At 44.8% G+C, this 23,216-nt stretch overlaps 1 protein-coding gene across 3 annotated transcripts in view; it reads left to right on the top strand.

The window, feature by feature from the left end:
• Positions 1-22,913, top strand: part of LOC144818641 (UDP-glucuronosyltransferase 2A2-like) — a 370,404-nt gene extending 347,491 nt beyond the window's left edge. For all 3 annotated transcript variants that reach the window (XM_078676264.1, XM_078676265.1, XM_078676266.1), the window contains exons 5-6: positions 7,331-7,550; positions 22,300-22,913. In XM_078676264.1, the coding sequence (XP_078532390.1) occupies positions 7,331-7,550; positions 22,300-22,576 (497 nt within the window). In that variant the 3' untranslated portion in view covers positions 22,577-22,913. The remainder of the gene's footprint in view (positions 1-7,330; positions 7,551-22,299) is intronic.
• The last annotated feature ends 303 nt before the right edge of the window (positions 22,914-23,216 follow it).

The following is a 23,216-nucleotide window of genomic DNA, read 5'->3' as shown; positions in this document are numbered from 1 at the left end:
ATCCCTACCACCAACACCTTTTCATACCTTGGAGTCCTCTTAGATCACAAATTATCCTGGGGTCCCGCAGTCATCAAAAAGAAGGGTGAGGCAACACGTGTAAATGCGGCCATTCTTGGCTTTGCGAAAAAAATCGGAAATTGTCCAACGGCCGCCCTGCTCAAATTATACCAGGCAAAAAGTGTTGCTGTCACCAGCTATGGAAGCGAGCTTTGGGGCTACTGTAAGATAAAGGACCTAGAGGTTACAGAAAATAATGTTTTGAAAAAGATACTGAGGCTACCAAGGGGCACTGGGAATTTCTCGACACATGAGGAGCTGGGTGTCCCCTATTTAAGTGACAGAATTGCATTGAACCCGGTACTGTGCTGGTTGAATTGTTGGCTTAATAAAGATATACCTCTCACCCAAGCTTTGTTAAAAGAAGCCTTAACACTTGATGGGAGGTTTCAAGTTCCGTGGTTGAAGTATATAAAGGACTGTTTGACGGCAATTGGCCGGTCTGATTTGTTCTTTGCCCCCAATTTGATTACGAAACCCGATGTTATATTTGTAAAAAATGCTATGTTAATACTAAGATGCTTAGACAGGGAAGAGGTTGAGCTACAGAAGGACAGTGTTAGGAAACCCTTACTACTCAAAACCTGTCCACAAATGGAACCCTACTTGTCATGGCATATGACTGGCTACGAACGTTTTCTGTTAACAAGGTTTCGCTTCGACCTATTTCATCTCTTACTGGCGGTCCCAAGCGGGGCACATCGGGGTGAGAAGTTGCCAACTTGCGGCTGCGACGGGAAGTCTCCGCAAGACTTGGCACACTTTTTATTTACTTGCCCTTACTACACTTTACCACGGAAATTATATCTTAAACCATGCCTTAAAAAATTGAACTTTACTCAAATCAAACCCGCACTTTACTATCTTCAATTGCTGAATTGTGATTGCACTTTATTTGTCTGTAACTTTTTAAAATCAGCCATTACCTTTAGGAAAAGTATGGATGGATATTTATGCTGCTAATGCTCTAGATACTTTTAATTTTTATAACGAATCTATTTATGTTTTTAATGTACTTTTAATAATGTTAATGCTCATGTTGCCCGCTGCTTTCTCTTTTTTACCTTTTACTGTGTATTGGACTTCTTACTTGTCAAAATGAATTATCCGGATCGTTTTTATTGTTTGTCGATGATATGTACTTTTATGATTGTAATCTTTACAATCGAATAAATTTATTTGAACTGAACAGTTCCAGGTTCTCTGGTTTCATGTCCTGACAAGTGTATCTCTGCCCTGCTGAAGTATGGCACCAGTAGTTATACTGTAGTGTGCCTTTGAAGTTGGGGCTGGTTCAAAGGTTTCCCTTTGAACCACAGATGTCTCCCCCATATTTCAATCCAGTCTGCCATAAAGCCGTGGAATGCACATATTAATTTTTAGTGGGGTCATGATCTGGCTTCAGAGGCCAGGTGTCAAAACCTCTTCCTCCAATCTATCCTCCAGGCCTTCATGTGGCAGAGGTCTGTCATTCCAGTTGCATGCCCATTGTTTTATAGCTGTCACTGGGGAATGCCCAGATGTGCTCCCTCAGCCTCCAGTGCAGACTGGAGCCACGCACAAAGGCACACACAGAGTTTTAGAGCAGAGAAATGCCCATGTTCTAGAAATGACATTTCTACGCTGGTCATTACAAAACCACTTTTACCACTGGAAAGGGGTTGTCATTGCGACTCTAATGATAGAAAACATTATGAGGCTGCTCCACTGCAATCCACTATTGCAGGCTGAAGTTATTTAAACCCTTTCTCCATGTTAGCCTACGGGAAGAGCAAACCTCAAACGCATATGGGTATCCTTCACTACCTGGGCAGAGAACACACGTGTGTACCTGCCCTGCCTTTCACCCACCACTCGCCTCACCCCTTTAGATGTACCCTCGAGGTGCTGTAGTGGTAGTGAAAGGTCCTCTCAGGATGGCTAGTGATTTAGAAAACCCAGCCTGAGTAGAAGTGCAATGGCGCACACACAGACCTGCAATGGCAGGCTGGACACATGTTTAAGCACATCATTGGTGCAAGTGTGCACACCTGCCCGCAACGGTAGTCCTGACCTATGTTTAGAACCATCAGGTAAGCACCACTTCCTAACATGTGTAGGAAGGGCACACACACTTTCACACTTCATTTGCAGTAGGAAAGAGCCCTAAGGTCACTACAATAGAATCAGCAACATCCGGGAGGAAAAAGCAAAACGTTTAGGGAAACACTACCTGAAGAGTATCAGGTCTAACAGTTTCCCTAGATGGCTGCCGAGCAAGTTACCCCCTTGCAGAACCAGGATGTTTTGTGATAGATAATTTTGATGTCTCCACAATATGTTTTCAGCCATTTCCTGTTGTGAACAGTAGGCCTACCCACACAAGTGAGGTAGCATTTTTATTGGGAAACTTGGGGAATGAAACTTTGTGGCTCCTCATAGATTCTAGAACTTTCCATCACAGAAATGTGAGGAAAATGTGTTTTCGTAGTCAAAGTTTGAGGTTTGCAAGGGATTCTGGATAATAAAACTTGGTGAGAGGCATGTAAGTCAGCCCACCCGGTTACCTCTCGGTGTTTAGTTTTTAAAAATGTACAGTTTGCTAGGTTTTTGTAGATGTCGGCTGAGCTGAGGTCTAAAATCCACAGCTAGACACATTGCAAAGAAAGGGTCAGTTATCAGTGGGAAAATGTGATGTGTCCACGTTGTTTTTTGGGCCATTTCCGGTTGCAGGCACTATGTCTACCCACACAAGTAAGGTACTGTTTATATCGTGAGATTTGGGGGAATGTTGGTTGGGACGTGGGATGAAGTTTGTGGCTCTCTACAGATTCCAAAACTTTGCATCACAGAAATTTGAGGAAAATGTGTCTTTTTAGACAAACGTTGAGGCTTGCAAGAGATTCTGGGTAACCGAACCTGGTGGGAGCTGCACAAGATACCCGATTAATTCAAGCATTCCATCCAGCATTTTATGTTTTCCTCAGTGTGACTTGGATGTGCCCAGATGTGGGTACAGTGTTTACTGTTCCACAAGGCTCAATCTATACCTTACTGAAGATGCCTAACTAGTCTGATACCAGTCTGGGGTTTATGGTGTTCCTCTTCTGTGGGGACCTGCTCTAGTAGTTTGAACTAGACTTTTGCCATTAGAACAGGACCAAGGCTGACTTGCACATGGCTAGTTCCTTCCTGAGGTGGCTTGGTGGGAAAAACAATAATCTAGGATACAACCCCAGTAATTACCAGTGGCTGAGATTAATTCAAGCATTCCTCAAATGGATTATTAACCAGAACGCTGTTCTGACTCACTGTTGCCCTTCCTTCCTTCCTGGTGTTGTGTCTTAATTAACCCATGTGCTCTGTCTACTTTCAGTGGCTTGACCCATGGTGGGAGGTTGTAGAAATAATCAAATCATGTGTAGTTTGTGCTATCCCTCTCACCTTACCCAGGGGTGCAAAGGGGAGAATTTTCCTCCTGCTCCACCCACACTGATGAAGTGCAGAGGGAATGGGGTTTGTAACCCCACCCTCTTACCCAGGAGTGAGGAGGGATAATGTACTTCCTTCTCCCCTCACCCTGCCTAAGAGGAAAGAGAGGGGGGAATAAACATAAAAAAACAATAGCAGGTGCCATCTTGGCACCCCTCCCTGCACCTTTTTCAGAATAGAGCACAGGAGGGGGTGTGGGGTGACCCGTCCATGCATTCAGTTCACAATACTGAAAAGAACACCGGAATTGACTCGCTCCACCATGACTTGCAGCAATGTCTAGGTCAGGGAGGAGCAGGCCTAATGTGAACAGTGCACAGGGGCTGGTGGCAGGAGACCCGCATCAAGACAACGTGTTCCATTCATGTGTTATTCTGAAGTCAGAAATTGATTATTCAGCTCACTCATTCTTTAATCCATCTTGTTAGAAATGGGATTTCTGGTTAGCTAGGGCAAGCGCCTGAGCCAGGCAGAAACCACTACTCTAGTCAGGGCAAGGGAGTTACACACTGAAGATAACCCCTGCTCACCCCCTTGGTAGCTTGGCACGAGCAGTCAGGCCTATCCCAGAGGCAATGTGTAACGCGTTTGCACTACACACTCACACTGCAGCGACACACTAGGCACACCACAAAAGAAACTCCACACAAAGTTCTATAAAAATAGCCTTTGTATTACTCTTAAAACACATTATAGCATAATCACATATATAAACTGTGCCACCTGGCACTAGGTACCACTTTACAAGGGATTATATACATTACAGGGCCAAGTGGGCCACTGTCATAACCATTAGAACCTACAAGTAATAAACAACCAGTAACTACTGGTAAACACTGAACTTTGTCTAAACACATTATGCATACCTCCTCAATTACCAGTGCACCACAGTAACACTAATAAGGTGCACACATCACCTCAGGGCCCTATGCCCAAACAAAACATAGAGACGATCTCCAGGCCGTCTGGCCTTAACCTTCGGGAGCTCATCTTGGGCTCCCCCGCAATGCTCTTTGTCCCAACGTCAGGGCTTTCCTGGCTGCCAATGCAGCCCTTAGATACGGGCACAATCCTCACATGGGGCGGGAGGGCAACTCAGCCTTGTCGTCCCCAACCATGTGTGCTCCAGGTCGCAGCTGCTCGCGACCTGGCGGTGCAGCTGTATAAACAAAATAGGCACCAACAGTGTGCCTTTCGAGCCCCACTCACCGGGGCTTCCCTCCGTGGCAGGTAACATCCGGGAACAGGGAGAACACATCAGCAGGGAGCCCGCGAGGCTCCGGGCGTTCCTCTGTGTTCAGCGAACCTGCAAGGCTCCGTCTTCAGTTGCAGGGCTCCAATCTGCATGGGGAGCTCTACCCACCGCCAGGCACCAATACAGCTGGCTTCCTTTCCTCCAGCGGCCTTAAGCCTTTGAGTCTCCGTCCCTCCTGCCAGCCGATGCCGCAGACAGTCAGGCTCTGCCTGACTTTTGATTCACGTTGCGGCTATTTCTCACTGCAATGGCCACAGGAGCCCACTTCTGGTTGTTAGGATCGTGGCGCCATGGGCAGACACAGCCTCGAGGCACAGCCCACACATAGGCTTGGGGAACAGGTGGGGCTCTCCTTGCCCTCATGAGAGCCCCGCCTATGGTCAGGTGTCCTTCTGCCTGACTTCCGGTTTGCCACTGAGCTTGTTTACAAGCAGAGTGGGAGCCCCCTTCTCGGGCTCCTGAAATACAGTTGCAACGCGCTCACCACGTGTTGATGTAGATGAGCCCATGCCCGGGGCTCAACACCAGGACTCCTGACCTATTCTGGCTCAAGTGCAGGGCAATGAGCAAAACACGCAGTGCTCAGCCAGTCTCACACCTGCAGACATCAGCAGGGAACAGGCAGCACTTCTCTCCAAGAAGTGCACAGGCAGGCCAGCACACCGGGTCTCCTGGGCAGAACAGCAGATCCTTCAGCTGCCAAGCAGGGCAGCAGGCCAGTCTTCCGGCGGCGGTTCCTCCTGGCAGGCCGGCAGCCTACCGGCCACAGGTTCCAAGTAAGCACCAAGCAGCACATTTTACATGAAGTCAAAGTGGCATTTCTAAAATAGTGACAATAAATCTGTGCACATCACCTCGCAGCATTTATCACCACTATTTCAAACATACCAAACTTGATCACGCTACACCTCTCAGATCAGGAATTACCACTGAAACACATCTCAGGGAATCCCCAATGCATTCCTACGAGAGGGCAGCCTCACAGCAGTGAGAAACCAAAATGGCTGCTTGTCACTACCAGGACATGCCACATAGTTAGGGCACATGTCCTTCCTTTTACCTACAGCGCACCCTGCCCATCCCTATGGATGCTAGGGCCTACCTTAGGGGTGACTGATCTGTAGTAAAACACTTTATGTGCCATGTCAAAGCGGCAGTAAACTGCATGTGCAGGCCCTGCAGTGGCAGAGGCCTGAGACAGGTTTGGAAGGCTACTTTGGTGAGTGGTGAAAGCAGTGCGGCAAGCCCACCAGTAGAATTTAATTTAGTAGCCCTGGGTATATGAGATACCACTTTACAAGGCACTGACAGGTAACTTAAACACGCCAAACAGGTGTAGACCAATCTTACCTCGTTTACCATTGAGAGCACATGCACTTTACCCTGGACAGCAGTGATAAAGTGCCCAGAGTCCTAAAACCACCAACACCAGGTCAGAAAAAACACCAAGAGGAAAGCAAAATGTTCAGGGATGACCCTGCAAAAAGGGCCGAGTCTAAAACATCTTATTTGAAAGTAACATGTAACTCAATCAGTGAAACTTCAGGTTTATCCATTTGAGGCAAAATAATGTGATCAGTTAAAATTTCTAGACTTTTTAAAGGGATTTTTTTATTAGATTTAGGACCATCGACTTTGTGTGCATAATGGTTCACAATTAGATGCTTCAGAGATTCATGTGATTAAATTTTAGAAGTGATTCAACTGCTTTTTAGATTATTTAAAAGTTTCAGAATGAAGAAATCACTGATTCCGACATCAATGACTACTGTAATCTATGGGTAGTTTTATGAACCTATTACTTACCAGTAATCTTCATTTCTCTGAGTCAAGTTATATGTGTCCCACTCCATAATCCATCCTCCCTCTCCTTGGTTTGTACCTCCAATATATACTCGCCAAAGAGGGAGAAGGGCCTTAAATACTTCAGAAGAAACAGAAAACATATTTAAAGCATAAAATGCTTGGTAAAGAAGTTGTCTGGAGTGCAGAGGCATCTCGCCTAGTAATGACTGGGACGACGATTACTTGGGTAACGAAGATTGCCAGTAAGTAATAGGTTCATAACAAGATCAGTTGAGGAGACATCCTGCTTTCCGCCTCCTACTTTTCTGCACTCTCTAACTACTTTGCCGCCCCCCTACCCCCCCACCCTCCAGCCCTCACCCCGGGATCCGTTATTGGTTGAACTGCACAACCTGTATAATCGAAATTACTCTGCAGGATAAAATGACAAGGTGCAGTAGTTCACATGTTTTACCTATAAAAGTAGGGCCTTACAATAATATTTCTGTATGTTGCAAGTTGTGAGAATGAGACAGTGGTATCACAATGTGGGCAGTTGTACACTACTTGACTACTTTTTTCTTGCAGATTATGTTGGAAAGTACGTTCCTTCTTTGAGGGAAAAGAGTCTGTGGTATATTAGTGATGTCACAAAAAGTGTGGCAAGAATTAGTAGCACATTTAAGATTCAGCAAATTAGTACAAAATTGTGTTGCACTTGAACTGTTGTGTAAAAAATGTACTTCTTTTATTCTTCAGGTCATCCCAAAACCAAAGCATTTATTTCTCATGGTGGCACTAACGGAATCTATGAGGCAATATACCATGGCGTTCCCATGGTTGGCATTCCACTCTTTGCTGATCAACCTGATAACATGGCGCACATGAAGTCCAAGGGCATGGCAGTCGTCTTGGATTTCAACACAATGACGACGCAGGATTTGGTGGATGCCGTTAATACTGTCATTGTGAATTCAACGTAAGTGTTTTTGAGTACTCTCCTAAGCGTTTAACAAAGTTAGGGGCATATGTACAAAAAATGTTGGAGCGCAGAGTTGCGCCAGATTTGGCAGCGCCGCACTCTGACATTTCCAAAACGCAGGTATGCACCATATTTATAATAATACGGCTCACCCCTGTGTTTTTCCTAGCGCTGGAGCTAAAATTAGCTGCCAAGTGCCAACGTAGACATGCTTGCACCGTAGTGTGAGGGTTCCTGCGTTGCAGGTAATGATTCCTGCACATAACAATCCATAATGGCGATTTGTTACTTCTATATGTTCTGCATTCTGCTGCTCACATAAAAGTAACAAAATGTAATTATTTAATGATTGTTTATGTACAGGAAGGGCCACCAACCTGCACATAAACAATCAGTAACGACATTTTGCTCTTTCTATGTGTACTGCAGAATGCAGCACACATAGAAAAAGCAAAAAAACGAGGAGAAATAAAAGTATCAATCAATCAATCAATCAAAGCATTTGTATAGCGCGCTACTCACCCGGAGAGTCTCAAGGCGCTTGGGGTAGGGGGGTCCGCTACTGCTCGAACAGCCAGGTCTTGAGTTGCTTCCTGAAGGCGAGGTGGTCTTGGGTCAGGCGGAGGTGGATGGGGAGGGAGTTCCACGTCTTGGCAGCCAGGTAGGAGAAGGATCTTCCTCCCGTTGTGGCTCTTCGGATGCGGGGGACGGCGGCGAGGGCGTGGCTGGTCGATCAAAGCTGGCGGGTGGGAGTGTAGAAGGTCAGGCGGTCGTTGAGGTATCTTGGGCCTTGGTTGTGGAGAGCTTTGTGTGCGTGGGTATTTCTCCTAGTTGTGCCATTCTAACGTTTGCTCTTGACTGGCGTTAGTTTTTGGCACTGTTTCAGATTTACATCTCCTTGTAAATCTGGGGCAGCGTAAAAAAGCAATGGGTTTTGCAGTGGAATGCCCACAGCACCACCCATTGCATGGCGCTTTTATTGAGGTACCTACGTGAAAGGCTAGCATATTTACAAAGCAGCGTTAAGCCACAAAAGGTGACTTAACGCCACTTTGTAAATATGGTGCAGGGCATAGCGCCACCTGAGCATTAAATAAATGGTGCTTCAGTGGTGCTAGGCGTTGTACATATGCCCCTTAGTTTATTAGTCTTGGTTAGGCTTCTGCTAACAATTAGGCAATGTAAATACCCATGTGTTCCTCTGCTGTGAATCTGATTCTTAGGGTTATAGAACAGTAAACTGGTGCAGGCAGTACCAATAGTGTCAAAAAACAACAACGGAGAATCCAGGGTATGGGGCAATAGTGACTGCACTTATCTGTAATGTAGTCTTATGTATTCAAATAGTTTGGGTGCCTAGGACCTGCAGCTAAGTACCCCTAAACTTCCAAGGGAATATACCCACAAATTACAATCAAGCACAATGATCCAGCACTCTCCACAAAAGGTCAATAGCAAACGAATATAATGAAGTGTTTCTAGAATCTGTTCAGCAGGGCTTTAAAAGTTCTTTATTCTTATTCTTCAAACAACACGTAGCCAACGCGTTTCGTCCAAGAGGACTTCTTCAGGGCAGCAAAGTGGTGAATCTGACTGTGCTGTTATACTTCTAATCTTGACCCCGATAACAAATATTCATAGAGGGCAGCACCTTATAGATTTACGTGTACATTCCTTCCTATATTGGTTAGTCCGTCTATACTTAATAATTTTATAGTTCCTGGGATATATTATCCAATCATCCAGTCTTTACGCGGGGATAGTCACCTCGCTATATTAAGTAATATCCGTAATGATCCTCCATATATTTGCTCAAAAATTTCCAATCTGAAATATGTTCCAAGTCCAATTTTCTGTAGCGTTTAAACTCCCCTTTAGTCAAGATAAAGCGCCGTCATCTCGAATCGCGTGTTCGTCCTCAATATCGTAGATAAAATCAGATCGGAAATTTTTTAGCAAATATATGCCTATCCAGTGAAGGAGATCAGTGAAAGCGACTGCTGCAGTCTTCTTGGAGATTCTCCATCACGTCACCCAGCGTGATCGCTCTGCCACGTCACTCCCATATGGTTCCTGTGTAAACCGCACCCACACTGTCTCCACCTTCTCCTCTATGATTACCTTGCCTCTTGCAGTCCACTGGGAGGTACACGAGCATAGCGGCACTATGGCATTCACTCAAGCCTGCTAAAGTAGCTTCTGAGGAATGTCCCTCCGGAAGACCACACCTGCCGTTTCTTTGAAGTCTTGTCTGGTGCTTCCAATGTGTGTTGGAACACAGTGTCATCAGATCTATGGAACTTTCCAAGCAGAATTCACACGTCTTTCACAGGCAACCGTTGGGGGATTTTCTTTTCTTCATTTACGTTTTAGTTCTGTAAATGGTGACTGAGTTTTCCTAACAATTTCAGGTTGACTTATCAACTATATTTATACATTATAGAACTTAGTTGATATCCCCCCCGTTTGTATTATTTATTGGCTCATTATACCTCACTTTCACCAGCTTGCAATTCGATCCTCCTCAAAAGTTATTTGCACACTAAAGGAGATCCACCATTTATATGGAAACAGTGGTTAGGGAGTTCCAAACCTATTTGGTGGCCATTGATGCCCACAAGGTGACCCAAAGTCGAAACACCAGATGAAGAAGAGGAGTATGATGATTTTGAAGAGGTATTGATGACACTAGAGAAAAGATTTAAGCCCACCATAAGCATTACACTGGAACGCTATCATTTTGATGCCAGGAAACAAATAGAGGGAGAATCATTTGATGAATTCATCCAGCGGTAGCCGGCACAGGTAAGCGATGTAGGGCAGAGGAGCAAGAGGCGGCAGGAGGGGAAGTCGACAGACGATGGAATAAGTATTATTAATTTATTTAATTATACGTATTACATTGTCTGTCGACTTCCCCACCTCCCACTCTGTCCCGCCCACCGCACTTACTTGTGCCGGCCACCGCTGAATTCATTTCAAAAACAATATGTGACTTTGGTGAGTCTCCAGATGAGATGATTCATGATCAGCTAATGGTCAATACTGATTGCAAACATATTCAGGTGAAACGGTGAGTTACAGGCGACCCAACTCTAGATGAAGTTATCAAATCAGCTAAAGCTATTGACCAATCTGCATCTTGGGTGCAAGAAGTGAATGATGATAAAGCATTAACAAGAATAATGAGATCTGCAGCGTGATGAGAAAACCGGGAAGACAGAAGGGATAAACCCAAAAGAGGTGATGGAAAACTGTCATGATTCAGGTGCAGTAGCTCATCACATCTAGCCTCATTCAGGAATTGTCCCACCCTAGGAAAGGAGTGCCATGTTTGCGAGTGTACAGGGCATTTTGGTAAAGTATGCAAAGAGGGCAAATGATCATTGAGACCAAGGGTGGCCCAACTTTCAAATGATGCACTGTGTGGAAAATGAAACAATGGAGTCTGAAATGAAAACCACACACAGGATGATTCAGTTTAGCCACACAACCAAACTAACCTGGACGGACCACAGCATAGTCCATTTCACCATCGCTGTCACACGACATGCCACTGTCACACCCACCGCCCGCTGCAGCTGGTACACCATCACCATATCCCAGTGGACAACCACTATCAACACCACCACCCTCCGCACATCCAACAATGTCAATCAAGCAGCTGCCAGCCTATCCGAATGGATCATCAATAACGCTGGCTCTATTGCATCCATCAAAACCCACAGCAACAAAAGAACCAACAAGCAAGCCAACAGGTTCATCTCCGAACTCATAGCAGAAAAACGCAAATGCAAACCTCTGGAGAGATGTTAGCTCACCGGCAGAGACCCAGGTGACCATGCAGGCTTCAAAATAGCCCTCAAATTCTGAAACCATTCCAAAGGGAAGAAAAGAAAGCAGCATTCGCCACCCACCTCCAGTCCACTAACTGCACCAAGTAACTATTCTGCATCCTCAGCGAATTCTCCTCCGCTGATGCCGTCAAAAACACAACCCCCCTTTCCCAGTCCCTCTGCAACTCACTTGCCGACTTCTTCTACAGCAAGATTGCCAGTATCTACAAAAACGTTGAACCCTAGTCACCTAAGCCAGACCTCCCCGCTTGTCCCACCAACTCCCACCCCGTACATGTGCTGTTTCGAGGTCGAGCCAAAGAATAAAGAATTTCAAACACTCATCAAGCTTACTATCATCTTTACAATCGTGGCGATGTGGCAGCTCAAACCACTGGGAACTTTCTCCTTTAGTCACCTGACTTTCAGAAGATTGCTGAAAACCGTTACGAGCATCACACAAGTAAACTGGGTTCAGGGGTGTTTGACTCTTGTGTCCTTGGAAGGCACTTCAGTGTAAGTGGGTCAGTGGGAAATTGTGAAATGTACAAGACCCAGCACTCTTACCTAGAGTACCGTTAAGTCCATTGGGCAGCCCGTGAGGAGTAGAGCATTGAAGACACCTCCACAAGCATTAGATGCACACCGCATCTCCATCGCCTATGTCATAAGAGACTGTGCAAGAGGGACGCTCACAGAAGCAAGAGGGACGTGAGCACGTCCCGTCATGCAGTGTGGGCCATCTTGGATTGGGCCAACACTGTTTGGGGTGTGGCAGCTCTGGTGTAGGCTGGCACTGTGTGAGTAGGGGCAGCTCTGGTGTTGGCTGCCTCTGTTTCACACCAAGAGTACCATCCGGTGACATACACACCAAGCGTATCACCCTGCAGGTGAAGTTCCTTTGCAGTTCAGTGACACACATACTGTATGGGAACACGTGTGATATACAAAGGCTCAGCATCAATGGAAAAAAAGAAAGGCAGCCGGTGACAGGCACACCTACATTACACTGCGGGCAAGTCGCAGCGAGGTACTTTAACAGGGTGACTCTGCACACCTATTGTGAGTACTCTTCTTTTTGACAATTGGGGGACACACACCTTCTGGACGGTCATGCAGGTCGATTTGAGGCATTTTACTACAGTGACACAAATAGCTTATTAAGTGTATTATTCCGCCATGGCCACTATGAATCTGGCAGCCCCTCAGCCTTTTATGGTAAAAGTGGATGAGGTAAACAGTTTAAGGTGAGAGGAATGGAAAGATTACTTTATTAACTACATTGACATGTTTGAGAGTGAGGATATGTCTCCTGAGAGAAAGGAAAATATATGTGTGCAGTGCCTGGGACCTGGATGTTTAAAGGTATATACTTGTATGGAAAAGAAACCCTGCAAGGTAGATGAAGGAGACCTGTTTACTCAGGCACTGATTGATTTAGATGTTTATTTTGCACCACCACTGTGTAAAGCTATTATGAGGTACAATTTCTTTCATCACAATCAGGGTACTAAATGAGAAAATAGAAGAATATGTAGCCGACTATAGGAAATTGACATTGTAGTGTCATTTTTGGGTAATGGAAGATGAATTGGAATGGGACCAAGTCATCATGCACTATAATAATCCTAACTTACAGGACAAGTTGTGGGTTCATGAGGATTCTAGTTTGCAGGAGGTTACAGCCATCATTAGGATGTCTGAACTTACCTCTAGATGTGCAAAAGCAGTGCTTTCGACAAGTAAAAAGAAATGTAGCAATGAGATTGTTAATGTCCTCAAGGGGAAGGATTCCCACAAAAGTGATTCCCGAAACAGTAACCTTAAGAAGGAGAAAAGTATGGGGAAATAGAATACAAAGGGGAGGATGACTGATTTGAAGGGAAAATGTTATCATTGTGGGTGTACCTCCCATTTAGCACATGATAAAAAATGTCCTGCTTTAGGACAGAGATGTGTGACATGTGGGAGCACAGGTAATTTTTCTCGTGTGTTGAATCTTAAGTCTGTGAAGTTTGTGGTCGATGAGTACGATCAAGAGGATGAGAGGTCTGGTTAGAATGGAGATGACTCCCAAGTTCTAAGCATACAAGATGAGGTGAACCGGCAAGAGTATAAACAAAAAGAAAAAACGGTGTGTAAAGTGATTGTTGGTGGAATTCAGATGTCTCTGGTAGCAGATTCCTGTTCACTGTATTCTATCATTAACAAAAATACATGGTCTGAACTATTCTGTGAGAAAATTGGTTCCGAGCAAGAGAAGCCGGATGTCTACCCACAGAGCTATACGGGTGAAGTAATTGACTCATTGGGGACCCTTTGGCGATACTTGGCTGCCTGTACCTGGATTTTGGAAGAGCGCAGTGTCTCTGCTTGCTCTAGCAGAGCGGACTCCCTTCACGACTCCCTTCACGACTCGCCGGACCCGCTTCGCGGGTCCCGCAGCGCGTCATTTGTTCTAGGAGGCTGCTGGCTGCTGTGGGATCACTGGGAGGAGTGCGGGGAAAGGCGATATCACCAGCGGGGCTGCGAGCAGATAGGCAGGGACTCCAGCGTCCAGGAGTCCCTGCGCGCCCAATCTGCAACACCTGGGCTGCTCTCCCCGCTGGCCACGCCCCCCGCCTATCAGCCTATGAGCACACGGTAGTAGAGCTATAAAGTGTACAGAGCCTCCGCTTCGCGGGAGCGACCGGGAGAAGCCCGGGACAATGGCGGGACCGTCTGTGGCCGTCCGTGGTCGGTCAAGGTTGGGTTGGGCTCAGAGTCCTGCAAAAATGATTTTCTGTCTCAAACTGTCTTCCTCGTATGGTACACATTTGTATTTCTACTACCTACCATAAGGGAGGGGGCCCATCGGTATCCAATAGGTAGCATAGTGGACCTATTTATATTTTACTTTTATATACCTTCTTACTTAGCCTCTAAATATGCCATTAAGATCTGGGAAAGAACGTTTAGTCCACATACAAACCTCTAAGGGCGTTGTTTCTGGTCCCCTTGATGCCTTTATCACTAGAGCAACTGGAATTTTGGAGAAAGAAATCGAAATGGTAGAAAAAAGACTGTCCCTTGATCTAGTTACCGGGAAGCGTTCTTCAATTGGTGCTCTAGCCCATGCCAAAAGCCCTGTCTCTCATGCAGCTTTTAACTGCATTTCTACCTCGGAGACAGAGGCAATAGTCCATGTAGATGGTGATGGGGTCACCATATCCCCACCCCATGATAACAGGGAACAGAAATCCTATGCTAATCAGACAAGAGATGGGGATGATAGTCAGTACATTGAGGATGACGAATATAGTCTGTCCAATGCATCCCAATCTTATGTTCCTACTCCCCCCAATTTGTCTGAGCTGCCCCAAAATAGCCCAAATCCAACATCCCGGAAAAGAAAACATGTTTCGAGCCCACAGGGGGAAAAGGTCCAAAAACAGCCCAAAATCGATGTTACTAACAGTGTGAGCTTATCTCTTTCTCAGCCCCCTCAAGGTTTCCCAACGGTGTATTGTCCCTCATTAGCTCCCCTGGGGTCATCAAACCCTTGCCCAACCTGTCTTAACAGTGATGATATTCTGCTGGTCAAGATGGAGGCAATATTAAAAACCATACTGCTTCCGGTCCAAGAGAGAACAAGGTTGATGACCGCTAAAATAGATGCATTGGAACTAGCTGAAAACACCAATTTGGGTCTTCTGCAAAAATTAATAACGCCTACTACTGGGGTGGGGGCCTGTAACCCAACATTGGGCAAAAATCAACCAGCGGGTAAACCTACAGTGATCCCTGCAAGCAAGTCCGTATTTTTAGGGACATCCGCTGTTAATAACAAACCCTTACCAGGGGCAAAACCCGCTGCTACTTTGACCACCGTTAGTAGAGCTCCCGGAAAGAATGTACCAAGGGATAAACACCCACCTACTATTAACCAAGCCCCAGTGAAACATCCATTGCCGAAAGGCATGTCAAAACAATCTAATAGTACCCCAGTACAATTACCTAAAATGGGTAAAGACCAAAACAATTTCCAATCCTCTAGGTCTCAGATGATGGATAATCGAAAAATACGTCCCACACCTCGAGTTAACTTACCCCCAGAAGCGTCCCAATATACGATCGTTTTAACTGGAGTGGCCCCGCTAAGAGATGGCATCAAAGAGACCCAAGGGGACTTGCGGAACAAAGTCATATTTTGGTTAAATAAACATCGCCCTCTCCCACCCTCATCCCCCACTGAAATCCTCTATGTAAGGAGAGTAGACTGGGTGGGTAAGGGCTCAAAAGACTTAGAAGGGTACTGTATCTTGATTTCTTTTAAAGACCCTTGGGTGGTGGACCGAATACGACGAAAAGCCAGATTTGCCCGTCTAGGTGACGTTCAAACTTTGGACCTTGCCTATTTCTATCCCCATACACACATGAACTACCCAATGGGCCCTAATCAGTGGAAAGCGAGAGAGGGGAGGTTTCAAGGGCCGATAACACCTCACCCTCAACAGTACCCCCCACTCTTTAATCATTTTGGGGCGCTGTCCGATTTAGAATGGATAGATTGACTGTGTTCACCCAGCCCGTTATTTAACCAGATTGATGAGAGCAGGGAAGAAGCACAAAATCCAACCAACCATTTTATGAAATTAAACTCGGATAACCAGCTCACGTCCTACAAAAATGTAAACATGTTGGTTCCGCCAGTTGGGGAAAGGGTGTTAATTCCTAAAACTGAAGAATATGGAGCCAGAAAAAAGCCCATAAGTGCTAGATTATCTAATCCCCACTCCCCTCCCTATCTAAGTAATAACCTTGTAGAACTTGACACATCGATATCAAATATTGTGTCCTGGAATGTAGCTGTAGCAAAGATTCGTCTGGACTCTGAGGATTGGTTAGAGTTCATTGATAAATATGATGTAGTGTTACTACAAGAAACTTGGGCTACCGCACCTATATACAAAGCTGGGTTCATAAACTTCTTTAAATCCGCAATAAAGAGTAATAAAGGCCGCGCCTCGGGGGGACTGACAACGTGGGTCAAACAGGCTTGGGGCTATACAACTACAGAACTTTATGTGGAAAACCCCGATATCTTGGCTATTAGGTTGAGCAAGGAAGGCGGCCAGGACATGCTTATTATTAATATCTACTCTCGAGGCCTCCCTGGCAGCCGATGCCCCCAGCTGGTGGGTGCCTTGGACAATCTTCTGGCTGGTTGGAACAAGGGAACATTTATCCTGTTAGCTGGTGACATAAACTGCACTATTGAGCCGCTTTATCTGGCCGAGGATAATTGGGGGTTTGCAGAGGATGCTACATGGAAAATACCGGAACTAATGCACAGAAAACCTGTTAAAGCAACGGAGGCTGCTCTGAGCTGGACTGCTTTTTGTCTCACCTGGGGCTTAAGGGCCGCAAATGGACGCACCCAATCGGACCTTGGTGCCAACTTCACATTTGACAATGGTTTGAGAAAAAGTCGCATAGACTACATTTTTTTAAAAATGGAATTCTGGAGCTTGATAGTTGATATGGAAATTGTCACGCGTCCTGAAAGCGATCATAATCCTCTGTCTTTGAAACTAAAACTGTATGATGTGGCGAGATTGGCAGGACCAGCTCCTAGGGGGCAAGGGGCTGTAACCTTATCAAATCATCGGAGGAGATTGAAATGGTCCACAATTTCAGGTGATGTAACTATACAGGCCAGTATAGAAAATGTGGTGAAGCTTGCACTAAACAAAATGATGACAGAGGTCATTGGGAGGGGACACATTGAACCAGATAAGATTATGGGCATGCATGATCAATGTTTTATTGAGCTTAAGCAACTTCTCTCGAAACCATGCAAGAAAGGTACTGGGCGTCCGCAAGCCACCAGAGCAAATTGGTATAACAAAGACTGTAGGGAGGCCCATAGTACGTTAATTGAGAAAGTTAAATCTAGAAACATGAGCGCTGTAAAGGAGGCTAGGAAATGGTATAAAAGAGTACAGTGGGAAGCAAAGAGGGCGTGGGAGGATGATTATTGGGCGGATCTCTTGGATGCCAGCAAGTCTAATAATCAGACTAAATTCTGGGACATCGTTAAATGTGGAAAGGATGGTGACTTCCGTACTCCATCCAATCATGTATCCCCTGAAGCCTGGATAACCTATTATTCTTCCCAATGTTGTTCAGAAGTTATCGATCCTCCGCCCATCTTGAATTTGTTATATGTAATGCCCCCCTGTGACACGATCCTGACCTTTACCGAAACAGAGACAGAGTTAGCCCTAGGCTTAACAAAGCGGGGGAAAGCCCCTGGGTTGGATCAAATTCCAGCCGATCTGTTTAAGGCCAATACTGCCCTTTGGGTACCATACCTAACAAACATAGCTAATGCCATAGCGAGGGGTGCTTGTATCCCCAAAACTTGGAAGGGGGCTGAGATTCTCCCCATACATAAAAAAGGAGACAGATCTAATCCAGGCAACTATCGCCCGATTAGTTTAATCGACTGCTTCCAAAAAGTCTTCGCCCGTATGATTCTGGCCAGAGTGCAGGGGTGGATGGACCTTGAAAATATACTGTCCCCGATGCAGGCGGGCTTTAGATCTGGTACAAGTACCATTGACCAGGTGTTACGATTTTGTATGATCTTTTGGAAGGTTGTCACGCTTGGCGGTGGTACCATCTTTGCCGCTTTCATAGATCTGAAGTCAGCCTTCGATCTGGTACCAAGGGGCAAATTATGGCAGGTATTGAGGGACCTGGGTATGCCTGGTGAATTAGTGGAGATGATTATCAGACTACACGAAGAGAACTACGCCAGGGTAAGGTGGGGAGTACAAGGTCAATATACGGACTCCTTTCCAGTAACACGAGGAGTTCGTCAGGGGTGCGTTCTCGCTCCCACCCTCTTCTTACTCTTTATTGACCAAGTAGTCAAATTCTTCATGTCCACTCACACTGATGCCCCATCTTTGGCAGGGACCAAATTTCCTATGTTGATCTTTGCCGACGACACCCTACTCCTATCCAAGACCCGGGGAGGCCTACAGCGGGCTTTGAACGGTTTTGAGGAGTTTTGTAAAAAAAAATGATCTCCAGATAAATGTGGGTAAAACCAAGTTTATGGTTTTATCCAGGAAAAACCTCATACGTAGTAACGTACAAATGAGTGGGGTCAACTTGGAACAAGTTGAAACCATGACGTATCTGGGGGTCACCTTGGACCGTCGTCTGTCTTGGAAAGATCAAATAGCGACCCAGCAGTTGAAACTCGCTCAATTGACTGGATGTCTTCTGCGTGAGCAGAAGAGATCCATCACAAAGCGGGTCATTCCGGCCCTGAGAATATATGACACCAAAATAAATACAGCCACACTTTACGGGGCAGAGTTATGGGGGTTTATGGACCTTTCCAGTCTTTATAGAATCCAGTGTAGATTTCTTCGGAACCTGGTAGGGTTACCCCAATCTACCCCACTGATTCCCCTCTGCCATGATATGGGTTGCCTGCCAATCATGGACATGGCCAGATTTAGAGTAGTGTCCACATGGAGGCGCTTGTGGACCTCCGAGGATCTCGTACTTTTTGCAAAGGAGCTAGCAGAAGTGACGTCCATGGGGGGTTCTGAACGAATCCCATGGCTTCGCTCGGTGAAAAAGAGTCTGTATGATATGGGCATAATACATTTGTGGGTGTCCCCAGGTACTAATATTTTTCCATCGAAAAAAGAATTTAAGGAATTATTTTGGGCCTCAACCCGTCTCTCCTTGGTAAACGCTTCCAGCTCTGGGAGTCTAACGGGGCGATTTCTAAGCTTTAAGTTGGATCCCGCCCGAGAGACTTACTGGGATTCTATCACCAGACCATTGGACAAAAAACTCTATTATCAGTTTCGGGTGGGCGCACTACCTTTGAATTCTTTCATTTCATCCTGGGGTAAAACCTCTTCTAGCTCTTGTAGCTGGTGCCCAGATCATAAAGAAACCGAGGGTCATCTACTGTTTGCCTGTCCCCAGTATTTAGAACCTCGTTCCAAGTGGCTAAAACCCCTATTCAAACGACTACCCTGCAGAAAATCTTCCGATGCAATAAGGGCCCTGAAAACAAACACTTCTGAAATCATTGTGATATGCTTGGCCAAATTTTTAGGCTGGGCTTGGGCAATCAGAGCTAGAAGGAACCTATCTTCTTCCTAATTATATTTTGAAATGTTTTGCCTTTATTGCTTTTCCAGTTTCAGGTTTATTTATGTCCTGTGAAATCGACAAAAGTTTAATAACTTTTTAATTGTGATTTTAGTCTTAGTGTAAATTTAATAATATGTTTATGTGCGTTCTCATATAATTTCTTATATACAGTGGTGGTTTTGTTTTGTTTTGTGAATGTTTTCATTCTGTCTTTTATGATTTTATTATCGAAATAAAGACACTAAAACCTGAAACCTGACTCATTGGGTTACGGCAAACTGTTGTTTGGGCTTAAAGGGAGGCAGGTTGAGTGCTAAACCGGTCTGTGTGCGTTGCAGTGGTGGGATCAGGGGGAACTGGCATTTAGCTAGACCCCAATAGTCCCGATCCAGTCTTTAGTGTGGGCAGAGAAAGGAAAGGATGTAGTAAATTTACAAGGGCCTTTCCTAAGGTTTTTACTGATTCGGTGAGGGAACTTAAGGGTTTTACTCACAAAATAATTCTGAAAGAAAATGCTCACCCCTGCATACCCAAGTTAAGGAACATCCCCATGAGTGACAAGGAGGAGGGGTTGATAATGAGCTTAACAAATTGGTGGGAGAGGGAGTAATAGAGCGATTTGAGTCATCGGATTGGGTCACCCCCTTGTAGTCACAAGAAAAGCGCACAGCCGCATTCATTTATATGTGGATTTAAGGGAACTTAATAAGAACATCTAGGAGGACATGTTCACCCTGCCCCGGATTTCTGAATTGTGTCTGTGACTAGGAAGATGGAATGGTTTTCCACCATAGATTTGACTTCTGTATATTATCAAGTCCCCTTACACAGGAGCAGTACACATCTCACTACTTTTGTCACCCCCATAGGTGGATAACAATTTAGGCGGGTACCTTTTGGATTGGTGCCAGCCGCCGCCATGTTTCAATGCCTCCAAGATAATATTTTGTTTATGGGCAAGAATAGGAAGAACAATGGGGTTTTGCAGGAGGTATTAAAACATTGGAGCTATATGGGATGACATCTGCGGAGTCCACGTGCGGGTTTTCTAGGAACACTGTAACGTACTTGGGACACGAGATCAGCTCTAAAGGGATAAGTCCCAAATCTGAGCTAGTTGATGCCATTAGTTAGGCCCCGGTCCCCCAAAGTAAAGATGAGGTTAGATCTTTCTTGGAAATAGCTGAGTTCTATGCTAAGTTTATTACCAATTTCTCAGATTTTTTTACCTATTCAACATCTACTGAAGAAGGAGAACAAATGTATATGGACGGAGGACTGCCAAAATTGTTTTGAAGGAATTAAGAAGAATATTTGCTCTGCTCCAGCCCTTCCAGGTTATGAAGTTTCATCACCACCGATGTAAGTGATAAAGCACTGGGTGCGGTGTTGTCCCAAGTGCAAGACGGTTGTACGGAGGGTGTTGTAGCCTTCGCATCCTGTGCACTTACCCCAAAGGAAGAAAAGTACTCTGTTATTGAGAGGGAGACTTTGGGATGTGTGTGGGGGCTCAGACACTTTAGACAGTTCATTTGGGTGAGTAATGTTACAGTAAGAGCTGACCACAAACCCCTCACAAAAGTCCTCACTTCACAGGGCTTAAGCAATGTGTCACCCAGAATTTCATGCATGTCTATGGAGTTGGTAGATTTAATTTATGAAGTTAAATATGTGCCTGTGGTGCGCAACAGGATTGCAGATTTTTTAAGCCGGTGCCTATTACTGATGGTTAGCAGGATGAAAAATGTATGGGAAAATTAGATGGTGGCTACTGTGTCTGGAGAAGAACTACAAAGTATTGGTCATGAGGAATGGACCAACGCCATAGCTCATGATGAAGTACTACCCACAGTTGTAAAGCATCTCGTAAATGGCTAGCCAGGGAAATCATCAATACAGAAGAATCTCATTCCATTCTGGGAAATTAAAAATGAACTATTTGTTAAATGTAAGTTGTTACTAAGAGGAGGCAAGTTAGTTCCACCGAGTACATTCTGTGAATATGTCATATACCTGTGCCATCAGGGTCACAATTTCGGGGAGTTAGGATGCACTAAAGTTGACTCTTGGTCACCAAAGGAGGTGAGGAATTGCATGGAAACAAAACAAGTTAAACATAAGCATACATATGATCATACACATGGGGTAAAAAAATGTTGCCTTTTTGTTGGGGACCTAGTGAAAGTAAAGGAAGTAAGGTATGTCTCCCGTAGATGTGCTTTGTCGAGGTCGAGCCGAAGAATAAAGAATTTCTTTTCAACCACTCATCAAGCTTACGATCATCTTTACATGTTACATCTTTTATATGTCCAATAACATATTGTGTACTATACAACATTTTATTATTGTAATGGTGGTTCCCTCCCTCTTTTCCCTCTGTAAACTTCACCTCCGCTATCCAGCGAAATGGTCTGTCCCCTGGAACATTGGTGGTTGAAGTGATATAGTCAGTAATATTACTAGCACCATTTTATATATGGATGTCCTCTCAGAACATACTCAATAAAAGCTTTATTCACCATTTGGTTTGCGTTTTATCACCCTTTCAGACAATGTTTTTCCTAACTGTAAGCCTCAGCATGTTTCAGAAGACATGTACAGCCTTGAGTGATATTTTTAAATGACAAGAATTTTAAAAATTGATAACTGAAAAGAAGTGTAATGAAAACATAAAAAGGAATGGTTTTAGAAATAGTTTTGTATACGGTTGAATCTGTTATCCTTTGCGTCTTTTATAGATATAAAGAAAATGCATTGCGGTTATCAAGGATCCACCACGACCAACCCATGAAGCCACTGGACAGGGCTGTTTTCTGGATTGAGTTTGTGATGCGTCACAAAGGAGCGAAGCACTTGCGCCCGGCCGCCCACAACCTGACGTGGTACCAGTACCACTGTCTGGACGTCTTCGCCTTCCTTCTCGCCTGCCTGGTTACTGCTGTTTTCATCGTTATGAAGTGCTGCATGTTTTTATGTGGGAAATGTGGGAGGATCGTAAAGAAGAAAAAGGACTGATTTTTTGGGGACCTAGTTTTATTTCAATTGCACCTGTGATAGTTTTATTTCAATTGCACCAGTGATCCAATTTTTATAGAGTGAGCTGAAAAAGTACAGACAATTAGATATTTTTTATAGTAAAGAACTCACTTTGATTAAAATTATTCCCATCCGTACAGTTTTTCTATTCCACTAAATGCCCACAGGATTAGAAATTATATTAATGAATTTACAGTAAAATAAAAAAGTTTGAAGCTTAGTAAGTACTTGGAAGGAACTATGAAAGAAATGTAATAACACTCTGTGAAGGATGTTGTTGAAAAGTAAAAGGTTTCCACCACACAGTTTGATAAAATTGATGTCTCAGTCTAACTGATTAGAAACAATTACACAGTCATACCTCCATGTCAACCTGTCATTTCCAATTTTCCATGCACAGGGACATACAGCAATAGTTTTCCTTCTTACGCACTATGTATCCCTGGGGCAGGATACCTCAAATTCTGCGTTGGTAGGTACCCCCGGAACTGGAGCGGTCATACATTCTGGTCCTCTGTGTCCATCTGACACGGGGACATAAAGCATCTTTATGCAGCTACATTATTTGTTCCTCCATCCTAGACAGGAGGACCAGAAAAACCTTAATGTGAGTCTCACT

The sequence above is a fragment of the Lissotriton helveticus genome, chromosome 2_1, assembly GCF_964261635.1.
Source record: "Lissotriton helveticus chromosome 2_1, aLisHel1.1, whole genome shotgun sequence".
NCBI classification, from domain to species: Eukaryota; Metazoa; Chordata; class Amphibia; order Caudata; family Salamandridae; genus Lissotriton; species Lissotriton helveticus.
The sequence above is the reverse complement of the archived record's forward strand: the minus strand, read 5'-3'. Positions and strand labels throughout refer to the sequence as shown.